The 12501-nt window shown below is 47.2% G+C and overlaps 1 protein-coding gene across 6 annotated transcripts in view; it reads right to left on the bottom strand.

The window, feature by feature from the left end:
* The window catches only part of Nf1 (neurofibromin 1), a 175105-nt gene that overhangs the window by 45804 nt on the left and 116800 nt on the right, over positions 1 to 12501 (bottom strand). For all 6 annotated transcript variants that reach the window (XM_065431661.1, XM_065431663.1, XM_065431662.1 and 3 more), the window contains 6 exons: positions 9336 to 9455; positions 7645 to 7762; positions 7436 to 7576; positions 4930 to 5153; positions 2728 to 2922; positions 241 to 447 (listed from right to left, as the gene is read on the bottom strand). In XM_065431661.1, the coding sequence (XP_065287733.1) occupies positions 241 to 447; positions 2728 to 2922; positions 4930 to 5153; positions 7436 to 7576; positions 7645 to 7762; positions 9336 to 9455 (1005 nt within the window). The remainder of the gene's footprint in view (positions 1 to 240; positions 448 to 2727; positions 2923 to 4929; positions 5154 to 7435; positions 7577 to 7644; positions 7763 to 9335; positions 9456 to 12501) is intronic.

Below are 12501 nucleotides of genomic sequence, written 5' to 3'. Positions count from 1 at the left end.
TGCAATTTCATCTCTGTGGCCCAATTGCACTGTGCAAATGTGTCTGCGCACAGTGCACGTTCCCTATAAAAAAGTGAACCTGTGTTCTCAGAATACACTTGGTTGCTAGCGATGCTCTTTTTCTGCCCTGGTCTCCACACTGCTTTGCATCCCACTGCACTGTAATAGGTGGAGGGGGGGGGGGGGGGGGTCATGACAGCGGGGCCAGCCGGCAGGCGCCTCTGGAGCACTGCTACTCACGGGCGGGGTGTCGAACATGCCCTGCGAGTCGAGCGTGTGTAGGTTCTGCTCGAGCAGGGCCAGCCCGGAGGCGTACAGGGCCATCTCGTCCAGCTGCAGCACTGAGATGGCCACCCAGAAGAGGGCCCGGTGGATGGGGGACTCCGGCCGCAGCAGGGGCTGCAGCCGCGTCAGGCCCATGATGATGGCATCGATAAGCTGCAGGTCCTGCACGGAAACGGGGCGGGCCGGCAAGTCACCCATGTGCGCCCGTGCTTTAGCAGCGGGCACAGCACGCGAGCGTCGCGACCGGATAAGTATGTACTAACTATTCGCAGCATTGAAGTGCAAACAAATAAAGGAGGAGACAGACACGGGACAAGCGTTTGATCTCAGATTGTCTTTGTTTGCTTTTCGATACCACAAGTACCTTACAGGCTAGACTAGTTTCCACCCTTCTGAAGCACAGCAGAATCTTGTTAAGTGAACTCCAAGGGGACTGGAAATTTATTCCAATGAAATGGAGTTCAAACCACAGAGAAAGAAGTACTTTAGGAAGAGAATCTGTCCAACTAGGATGGCATGCACTTGCAGCACGATCGCATCACGGTTTTTTTTTAGGAGGGAAAACAGTTTTGTTCATAGCCTGATGGATGATGCGGGAGGCGTGTTCCCATTGTTTACATGCTCTTGCATGGGTGCAATGCATAATAATCGTGATATCGTCCCATATTTTGTAAATTTCTTGATTTCCATCAATAATGTCCAGAAACCGAAGTGATGGACATTTTACCAGCAGTGACTGCTCAGTTCTTCTCAAATTACATGCTGCGTTGCCCCCAAGATGAGCTACCAACAGTGTCTCTGAGCAGACATCTGCAGGACCCACAAACTCACTCGTTCGCATTCTGTGTGCGTGTGTGTGTACCTGACCTCGAGAGACAAAGCCTAGAACAGTTAGGGCGCAATGTGCTTTGACGAGCACACTTTTGCGAGTTTCTTTGCGGTCAGCAGGATTTCTGTCCGTCTTGTTCTACTGGGCTTCCACATTGCGGCGGCAGCACCGATTTCTCGAACGTGTCCTTACGCTTTTCACGTTGCTACAATGGCGAGCGCTTTCCATCAGTGCCAGTTAATAATCTTAAACGTGGCAGAAACTTGTGGTGCCAAACTGCAGCAATGGCTACACATCCTGCAACGAACAAGTATTTACCTCCAAGATTATTACCCCCGCACTCAGAAATGCATCTTAACTTGAAGCCCATACTTGACAATCAAAATGATGACTGGCTTCACGTGCCCAAGGTGCTTCTTGCATGCGTTTGCTTCGGCGCATTCACAACAGACGTCACATAAATCAAGTCAGGCATGGGCTTCAAGTTCAGATGCATTTCTGAATGCGGGTGCCAGTGACTCGGTGCGGCTGCAAGTGCGGGCTCGTGCAATCCCAAGAACAGATCGAGAGCTGATGCCTTGCAATTATGTTTGCGAGAAGCATTTTTCTTCTTTCTTTTCACTGCACCTTCCAGGTCAAGCAATAGAACAAGAACACATGTGTGAGTGTTTGTGGGGTGGAGAGAAAGTGAGAAAGAGGAAAGAAAGGACTGCTGACCGATTGCAACTGTCTAAGCTTGATGTTTGTAACCGCATGAAGGCAACAGACGAATGAAGCCAGGGAAATCACAGGGGAAATTAAAATAGGGAACAGACAATTTCCCCTCTACTTTCTTTGGCTTCACTGCCTGTTGCCTTCGTCTGGTTGCAACTAACAAAAGTTTAACCCCTCACTTTCCGTCACTGTTCTCACTCACTGTGTAACCGTGAGGTTGATATCTGAGCAGTAGCTAGAGGATAGGTGAGGTGAGGGAGAGAAGGAAGAATGAAAGAGTACAAAAACAGAAGAACACATACAGATGCAACTATGACAAAGTTTTTCAACAGTCTGTGGGATACACACAACCTCTCCAGAACGCCCCCACATAGACCGAGTATGAGCCAAGCAGCACAAGCTGAAACAGTGTAACAAAACATATCAAAAAGGAAATTCGCCACAGGACAAGCAGTTGCTTTGCGCTGTGTGTTTTCTTTACACTCACTTATGGCACATTTGACTAGTCGCATTCGAGTGTTCCAAAGTGCTCCTGCAGTACAGCTTACATCAAACTGGTCAAAACTGAGCGCTTGAAATGCATCCTCTCCTAGTTCACTTAGAGTGCCACAGTCCAACTCAGAGTGCTCAGAGGTGCTTTCATCTCCGAGCCGGATGCGTAACCAACATCCAACAAAAACCCCATCAGGTGGCTACTCCGACTGCTCTAGGAGCAGCTGAATGAGCAGGCTTTCTCTGGCTCCAATCTCGAGAGCACTCTGCATTGCTGCAAACCAAGCTGGAGTGCAACCAGTCGAATGTACCATGATTCATGCTGTTTCAGCTTATACTGGAGATGAACCAATCGGCCCTCTCCAAGATGTAGAAACTGGTCAAGCACCACAGTGGGGGAGGCATACCTGGAAAGCCTCGAGTGCCTTGACGAGGACACGCAGCAGCTGCTTGGCCTCCTGGTCCGTCACCCCTTTGCTGATGCAGCCAAACACAATGAGCGCCCGTGGCTGCAGGGCTGGGTTGTAGCGGAAGGCAAAGCTCTTCGCCAGGGCCGTCCACTGGGTGAGCCAGTCGCAGCTGGGAAGGTTCTTCATGCACGCCTGCAACACGATCGAGGCAATTAGGGCAGTCACGAAAGCCAAGAACAACAATGTAACAGCCTATTCACACAGCAGCAGCAGCAGCAGTAGTAGTAGTAGTAGTAGTAGTAGTAGTAGTAGTAGTAGTAGTAGTAGTAGTAGTAGTAGTAGTAGTAGTAGTGAATGTCCCACATGCATTCAAAGTTCAGTTCCAAAGTAGTATTGGAGTAGTAGTTGTTGCTGTTGTGAAAGCCATGTCTCCAGATGCACCGCCTCTAATACTGAAGGATTAATTGTTGGCCTAGTTGGCCTAGCATTGTATAGTGCTCGTATTTGTCTTCCATTTCTGTGTGCATTGTCTTTTTGTTGCATTAACTTTCATCAGCTCTAATACTGGACTGTGCACATCTCCGAACTGGCGCACACAGTGGGTTAGTGGGTTAGTTAAAATAGTGGGTTAGTTAAAAAACATAAAGGCTGCATGCGGTGGATAGGGACCAAATCTGGCTTTGGATCACTGCAGGAGACAAGATAGAGGACAACAAGTGCAGTGATAGTGAGAATAGTGAGCAGTGAGATAGACGCAAGATGCTCTGGATCAGTGGTTCTCAAATGGGGGTCTGCGAAACCCACACTCACGCAAAGCTTTGAGGCATTCTGGTTGGGGACTGCAGAAATGTTTCCCCTTCTTCATGAGATGGCTGTAAAGCTTTTGTTGCAGTTTTCTACGATATATACATGCGAGCATGTTTTTTTCAGGTATGCACATGTAAAAACCAAATACAGAAACAGGTTAATGTGGCTGCAGATATGAAGCTCTGCGGGCGACCGCACCACATATTGACAAGTTGTCCATATTAAATTGACACAGCACTTTTGTCCGACTATTGTTTGCCAGGTAGCAATAAAAGGCACTTGTTTCACACTGCATGTTGTGTTAATCTATATCTACCCCCCCCCCTCCTCCCTCCTCATCACTGCAAGGGGTCCCCCTTCACTTCCACCGGTCCACAAGGGGTCCCTGAGACACATCCTTTGCTGATAACTACTGCTCTGGATTATCAAGAACAAGAAGCTGAAGCGATCACACAATGTGACATGGAGATTTGCGTATGATCCATCATCAGTATTACTAAACACGTTCCCCAACATGAAGGAAATATGCGCATAAAACAAAGGTTCTTTTGCAGTAAATTTTCACATAAGTGAAGAACCTCATAGCTCTTTTGAAGAAGAGTCATCAGTCTTAACACCTGTCATTGTACAATGGCGAATCAGAAAGTCTTTGCCCCTGTTATTTATTAGCCAAAATAAGGTATGTACATATAGGTAATTACAAATACTGTATAAGTACTATACTACATACCTTAATCCATTTTTTTACATATTCCCCACACGGGTTCAGAAATTTGTCCCATCCCAGTACTAAATTTGAGATGCCCGTGCAGTAAAACTTGTCCGGCTGAAGTGCGTCGCCTCCCCAAACACTCATTGTAATGCAAGACTTCATGGCCTTTTGTGAACTCACAACACCACCACCTCACACTTCTCAAAGCAAGGCACCTTTCCCCATATGTGGGCTGCGTTTCCCCGCGGATTTCCAATGGGCGTTCGTGCCTTGCTCCATAGAAAACGAATTGGACTTTGTTTCTCGTCCACCGTGAACGTGTGAAGCACAACCGCCATCTTCAACAACTGACTGCAGCGACATGCCGCGGAGCTACCGGCAGATAAGGCCAGGCTGGTCCAAGAAAAGTCCACTGCTGGGAATGGATATCTTGACTTTGTATTTAGAGCCGTAATTTGGCTAAAACAAAATAGGGGCAAAGACTTTCTGATTTGCCCTCGTATGAGTAAGGGACAATGTTGATTGCTACCACTGAGCCACTGCCCTAGTTCCTGGAGCAGCCAGTACATTGGTAACATTAGCAAAGCAACAATAACCAATTCGACCTAACCATCCCTTTTGACCTTATGGCAATAGGCTTGACAGCTGTTGCTCCTGCCACAAATGTTCCAAACACTCACCTCCATGATCTCGAGGAGGGCGTCAGTGATGATCTCGAGGTAAGCGAGCGGCATGCGCTCTTGGTCGGCTGTGGCACAGGCGAAGGACCGGTCTAGCAGGCCGTGCCGGCAGTTGGACCGAAAGGCCGTCACTGCCGTCGACTTCACCTTGCCAATGCCAAACAGGTGGTAGAACTTGGGCAGCGAGAACTCGTCCAAGCTTAGCCTGAGAACGCGCTGCGTGTCTGCAGGACAAACCGAGCAAGGGGGTTCATAGGTTCATGAGCTAGAGAGGCCTTCGCAAGAACATTGTGCGAGTGTAGTAGGGTTTCAAGTGGGCCACATACGAGGCCTGCATGCCATATCACAGGTGCTAAACAGTGGCACTGTTTGCCTCCCACCCAGCACTGTGTGAGTGGTAAGCGTTTTTGGTTGTAGCTGAGCCATTGGACAAGATAACTTGGTCCCCTAAGGGACCAATGAAAAGCCTGAAAAAATGCCTGACATAGCACTTGCCCATCCTACCTCTAGCTGCTTCTAGCAGAAACATCAAAAATGAGATGTGCCTCCTCTAGGGAATGTAGATGCTTTAAAGGGAATCTTCGGGGATCGTTGTGGAATAAACGTTTTGGTACATGCATTGCATGTTTCAAGAAAAGCTGGCGAGTGTGGTAAACTTGCCCTCAGCTAGAGTTACTGTATACATGGGTCTCATTCAGATCACCTGAGCATGCGAGTTCTAGAAACAGGCCTCCACCGCAAAAGTTCACCATCCACATGTCCAGCACTGGGGACCATTACAACAAAGCAGTTCAGTCGAACGCAGTTATCACAAACAGGCTTATGCAGTAAAAGCAGTTCGATATTAGTAATTCGATATAGCCAAACTCGTCTATAACAAATTTAAAGGGGCCCTGAACCACTTTTTATCGAAGTGGAGAAAGGCATTTGAAGTGACAATAGGCTATGTCAGAAATACTTTGCCGCAAGAAGTACTTCAATGCGTTCAGCAGAAGCGGAGTTATTGGCAATCAAACACGGCCTCCGCTGTGCTTCCATTCCTACTCCAATGCCTTACACTGCGAAGGCTACGGCGCACATGGCGCACAAGCACACGCAGCAGTGGCAAACTGATACTTCACCCCTTTTCACAGCGGTCTGCGCGAAGTGCTTTGCGACACAGTAGTGAGCCAAATCACCATTCTGATTTTTGGCTCTGTAGCGTTTGCTTCATTGCCATTCCCGATGCGAGAGTTTCAACATCCGCGCTGTCATCCACAGACGTACGAGTGCTAGCTGCAAAGAGATCCGATTCACATCAGATATCATGCGACTGATGCATCCATGATAATGTCTGGCGGGTGAATCCAGCTTTGTCAGTATCGCCAAAAAATGGGGGAACAGAGCTGCTGGCCGAAGACACGATGTGGACAAGTCGTGCATCCACGAATGGAGACTGTCATTGCAAAGATTTGAGCAGTGTTGTATGCATATGCAGTTACTTATATTATATGCGGGATATTTTTTTTTTCTTTCCAGGCTGTTGTAATTGGGGGTGTGGATTGTACGCGGTGGTGGGTTACATGCGCAAGAATATGGTGGCTTCGATAAGATTTCAATATACTTCTAGCATGTCTCTGAGAATTTCTGCATATATTCTTGAAAAAAAGAAAAAAGAAAAAGAAAATGTCGCAAACAAACAATAAAAATAACTCTCCTGAACGATGCATTCACAGTATGCAAGCAGCTTTAGGACACCGGCAGCAGACACCCCAACTTCGGTATATGGAAGGTCTAAATCGTTATAGGGGAGTTAGTTTACATGAGTATTATAAAGTAAGATTTGTGCATTCGTTAACCCTGTAACAGGCAGCTCAGCAATATTGTTGACCTTACAAAAATATCTGGAAACACTACACAAAACCAAATATTAGTCTGTGCCTTTCAATTTACCTTAATTTATGCACCTGCTCAACAGTGGTAGTCACAAAAATGTCGACCATGACAGCAGCAGATGTTTTGGTGACAAAACTCGAAGACTTCATCGGTATCATCTTAGCGGACGTAGTGGTCATACAATGCATAATTTTTTTTCTTTAAGAAAGCTAGTATTTTTTTTCTCCATTGAGGTGCATCTCAAGAACACGCCTTGCCAAACCAAGTATCAAACACAAGTTTTCGACCATACATTTGGCTCTAACCAGCTGTTCAACAATATTTTCGACCCGCTGGATCTCGCTTAGTTTTCAGAGAAACCCTTTCATATTTCACGTGGTATGTATTTGAACAATATCGAGAAGAAATAAATCAATAAAGACATTCAAGGTCGGGTGTTTCTTATCTTGCCAGTTGAAGGGTTAAACAAGATATTTCGCCTTATCCAGGTTCATCATATCCAGGTTCAGCTGTACCTCAATTCAAATATGTACACAATGCGAACCCCATTGCATGCATTTAGCTCTCGCTGAGCCCAAGCAGAGGGCTATTGACTATGGCTATGGCTATTGGCTATTGGCTATGCACTTGCCGTTGAACGAGGGCTTGGTGCAGGTGCACAGGGAGTGTATGATGTTGATGACCAGGCCGTGGAGGGAGGCACGCAGGGAGACCGGCCCGGTGTGCACCAGGAGCGTCACAATGTGGAACAGGTACGGCAGGTGGCTGGCCACTGCAAGAGTTCACACCCGGGGTTGTGACGAGAACGACACGCACGGGCCACAGGAGAGCAGCACTGACCGTCCAGTGAGTTGTTGAAGGACAGCATGAGCAGGTAGCGTGCCAGGATGGCAATGTCGTCCCACATGAGGTGCTGCTCCAGAGTGGGCGTGGGTGACGTGCACGTCTTCTCTATTACCTGCACGCACAGGTAGAGGAGGGAGCCACGGTTGGCACAGGGCTAACCTCTATAAACAGAGGGCATAACCAAAGCAGCAACAACAACATTTGCCGCTTCAAGCAAGTGGAAGACGCATCCAGGCTTTGTGAAAATGGCAGTTCTAAATCTGGCAATACATACATGACTGGAGGGGAACATGCTATTGGCTTAGTCAGCGCTTGCTAAAAGATGATTAACAGAAGAAACATGAACGGCAAAGGGCAGTCCCATCGTCCATGTTTCTTGCTTGCGTATTTGTCTCTCTAGCAGGATAGGAGATTGTTGTTTGAAACACGCACTCAGTTTGTGTTCAGTTTTTTCCTCACACGACTGGCCTAGGGCGTGCCGAGTCATCAGCCACCGGGTGCGGCTGATGACATCGGACAACAGTGTGCCACTGTCTCAGAGGCCATACAACACCATAGCACTTGCAGTATTTCAACAGTGTTAGAAAGCTGGAAAGCACTGGCACACGCTAAATGCTAGTCCATCGTTGCTTCTTGACATGCCGTACTGCTACGAGTGTGCGAAGCCACAGCTCGCTGCACCCCAACATCTGTCTTCCGTCACTTTCATTCGACATGTCAGGGGATCACATTTCGTGAGAGATTTGGACGTCCCACAACACAATCTGGATGCCACCTGCACAACAGCAACTGCAAACACTAGAGCCGAGATTTGAAACCCATCCAAGGTGAGCGGATGGCAACATGATCAAGCGCACACTGAGGGCTCCTTCCTGCTGCTTCTAAAGGCTATTTCACGTTCACAACTTGAGCGAAAAAATTTGCTGCTGCCGCACACGTCACTGAGTGATTGTTGCTGCCAGCTTTCGCGTGCATCAGGGACGGCTCAACCCAGCTCTCAATATATTACCGCTCACTATTGTTACAATAAAACAAAACGAAAACCGATAATATGTTTTAATGTTGTTACTTACTTAGAAATAGAATAAATAGTAATGCCTTGTGGTCGTTAATAGCGTTCTACATTTATGACTGCTTAGTGCACAACTGTGGAGACGCCAGCACGTCAGAAAATAGAAGTCAGCAGGAAAAGCCCAATTTTGGCAACGCTTGCCATCAGCCCGCCCAAAATTGTGCCAATCACTTCGACTCCACGGCAACGCGAGCAACTTGGCAGAACCAAGTCGCAGAAAGCTGCGACGATCACGTTGGTCAAGGAGCGATGGAAATTGTTGTGTTGCTGAGTGAAAATCGCACCATGTGGAACAGCCCATTCAGTCTCTATTCATATACATAGGATTTTGCCAGGACCAACAGAGCAGTTCGAATTATCCATCAATTCGAATTAAGAGATGTTGAATTATTGGGATATTGCTGAAGTTTAGTGGGATGATTTTCCCTGTTCTTTCTCCTAATGTCATTCCATTACCTTAAAATCTGACTTGAACTGCCATCAGTATCACCTTGAAAAAAGTTGAAGGGATCCTTTAAAGAGCCACTCGGTACATCAAAACATCTCATAATAGGCAACACTGCGAATGTTTTTGAAACGGACCAGGGTGTACAAGAATACAACATGTACGTACCCTGCATAGCCGGCTGATGACTTTCATGGCTACCAGCTGGACATTGGAGGAAGCCAGAGCCACAGCCGTGTCAGCCATGATCTCGGCTTGAGCAGAGCCTAGGCCACCAGTGACGCTTCTCTGCAAGACGCACATCGAGCATGCTTTCTCAACACGCCCTGCAACATCACGATTTCAAGCTGGATCAGCTTATGTGCAAAGCCGATGACATTCCCTGACATTCTCCATTTGGCAAACCGGAGCCGGTCATGCAGACCCTGTCCCTGCTTCCCAACCTCAATGCTCCCATCTCACCCTCTGCAACAATGTTGCCGATTTCGTGGTTTTTCCGCTAAATTTAGCAGTTTCGTGCGCTGCCTAGGGAGCAAATTTGTTCACTTTCGGGTGGCGAGCTTCTTAGCTGTTCTTATTTTTATTTATTTACAAGATACTGCAGGCCTAATGTGGGCCCTCGCAGGAGGGGCAGAAAATTCACTGAAAGCTATATAGCAATAAATAGAACACAAGAAATATTTACACACAGTGCATAACAAAACAATAAGACATTATTTCCTAATTCACACTAGTAATACAATCAGGTATAGCAGAAATTCACACACATATACCATATTTACTCCCGTAATGAACGCACTCACTTAATGAACGAAACCCCAGATTAGTCACAAAAAATCTGTTGTTGTTTTTTTTTTCCTCACATAATAAACGCATCCCCATCTTTGCTATTGTGCAGTCCCACAATCATCCGGTCGTGCTGTAGTTTTTTGGAGAGACTACAATCTTGGCTCTCACACATGTGTTTAAAGCAAGCGCACCTAATGCTTAACACATCCTTTCCACCGGTGTCAGCACAAAGGCACCTCGCAGGTTCAAGAGAGGAAAAAACGCAACTGGCTCTCTGTAACATACGCAGTTTACATACTTTGCGCTGACACAATAGGAGAACATGCCCACAGGGTGCGTGGCCGGACGCAGCGCACAGAAGAGTTAAAGGAGCACTGACACAAATATTCAAAGTCGAGTTAACATGTAAGATAGATTTATATGGGCACACAAACATCGCCTGCAATATATGAACGACAAATACAGCTCAGAACATATTTAAAATAAATTTTAAACGCAAAACGCAGCACCTCGCGACATCGGCGTCAAGAAAGGAATGTAAACCACTGAGAAAATGCTACGTCACAAGTTTGCGCTGCCGTCGGGGCGGGCCCTGTGAGCAAGTTTCTCGCCGCTTCGATCGTCTCGGTGTCCCCCCCCCTTTTCTCCCTAGTCATGATGGTGACCTTTTTCGCCGTTGATGGCGGCACAAAAATCGGCTAAGATTTGTTTCAGACACGAAATAACTCATAAAGTGACCTCGAAAGTGTGCATGCTATAAAATGTTGCACGATATAATAAACTGTTGGCTTGATATCAACTTGCAAGCGATCAGTGCAGCCGCTGCTGCAATCGTCTCTGCGAAGCGATTCGCCTGGCTAATGTGTTTTCTCATCGCTACCAATGCCGACTAGAAAACTATTTGTATTGTCACTTATGAGTGACATAAATGTGCAGACGTTGATTGTATTGACGAATATAGATGCTTTATTATTAGCTACAGACGGGTCGCAAGAGCCGTCGGCCTCAGATCCAACGGCCAGCGAGCTTGGCCTATATACCGTTTCCTAGCGATCGCCAGCTCGCCTGGCTTGCTTGTTGGCTATACCGTCGGCGTCGAATAAGCAGAAGTGGTGCGAGTTCGTGCACACCACCGGACGCTTAGAATTGACCCCATTGAAGAGCAGCCAGATTTGCTCGTTTCATTTCGAGCGTGCCTGGTATAAACAAAACCGGCCGAGCTTAGAGCAGTCCGACTATCTTTTGTCAAGACTACGTACCACCAAGGCTGATGCTGTGCCGACTTCTACCTTGCCTTGTGTTCTGCTCCGGAATGTGCTTCATTCCCAAAGTAGCCGCGACGAATGGCGCGTACTACTTGTACCAGTGCGTACGTATATTGATAGTTGTCGCTAGCTGCACTTTCAGAGTCACTGCTTTGTGGTGGATCCAGTCAAATGTGGTTGGCCACGTCTAATTCGGCGACGACTACAGCAAGCAGGAAATAGTCACCGCTGGACGACGAAAACGAGGACGACGGTGATGGTGAGGAGATCGCAAAGCATGTGCAGGTGTAGCAGACAAACTCGCAACATCAAGCTCACGCACCGGCGAGCACGCTGGCACGGCACATCGCAGTTTTGTTCGATCACGTGTCCAGCTATGTTTACATTCCTTCTTTGGCCCATCTCGTTGCCCTCTCAAAGCAAAAAGTGGAATGGTCGCTACAAACAAGACTCCAAACAGTTACCTGTCGTGCTCTGAAGCCAATAATGTTTGGTGCCGTGATTATTGGGTCATTAGCTACTTATTGCCACAGAAAAAACATGATAGGAAATTTTTGTGCCAGTATTCCTTTAAGTGATGAAAGGGCAGCCGGCACTTCGTCAGCATAGTGGGCGCAGTGTGGAATTCGCGTGTCTAAGGCTAGCTTTTCTGCCTGCCTTGGGTTTCGATGTGTGTGATGGGCCTTAAGTCGAATTATATGCCTGCTGCGGGATGCAGAGTTTATCTGCTCACAATACGGAAACGCTGATCGGACACCAATAAGTTTTGACATCCCGGTGAGCAGGACGGTCAAGGAAAGAGATACACACAGTTCGCTTGTCAAAACAGGTGCGAGCTTCAACGTGATGCTTGCGATAACGGCAGACGGCCGGAAGCGGCTGCGAGAACGAGCTGGGGCAGGATCAGAGATCGCTGTTCGGAGCGCGCATTTAGTTTTGCCGCACGCAATTAGCTTAAGCCACGCCGACTTCAGGCGGCTGACGCGTTGGTTTTTTATTCTATGGTCGAACCACAACGTGGATAAACCGGCCAGCGACCTGAACGGCAGGTATGGTGGTTTGATGCGGAGTGAATTTAGTGTTTGTAAATGGTATACGCGCGTGGAAAGATAAGGTATCTTATGCATGTTCCATATCATTACCACCTTATTTTTAAATTCTCACTGTTTCGCACACATATATATAGCTAAGTAGACAAGAATATAGTACGGTTTAATATCAATTTTGAAGGCTTTCGATTATTTTTATACAGTGCAGCGATGACAGAAGTAGCGACTTCC

This window comes from Dermacentor albipictus, chromosome 2 (genome assembly GCF_038994185.2).
Source record: "Dermacentor albipictus isolate Rhodes 1998 colony chromosome 2, USDA_Dalb.pri_finalv2, whole genome shotgun sequence".
Classification (NCBI taxonomy): Eukaryota; Metazoa; Arthropoda; class Arachnida; order Ixodida; family Ixodidae; genus Dermacentor; species Dermacentor albipictus.
This window is presented reverse-complemented; position numbering and strand designations above follow the sequence as displayed.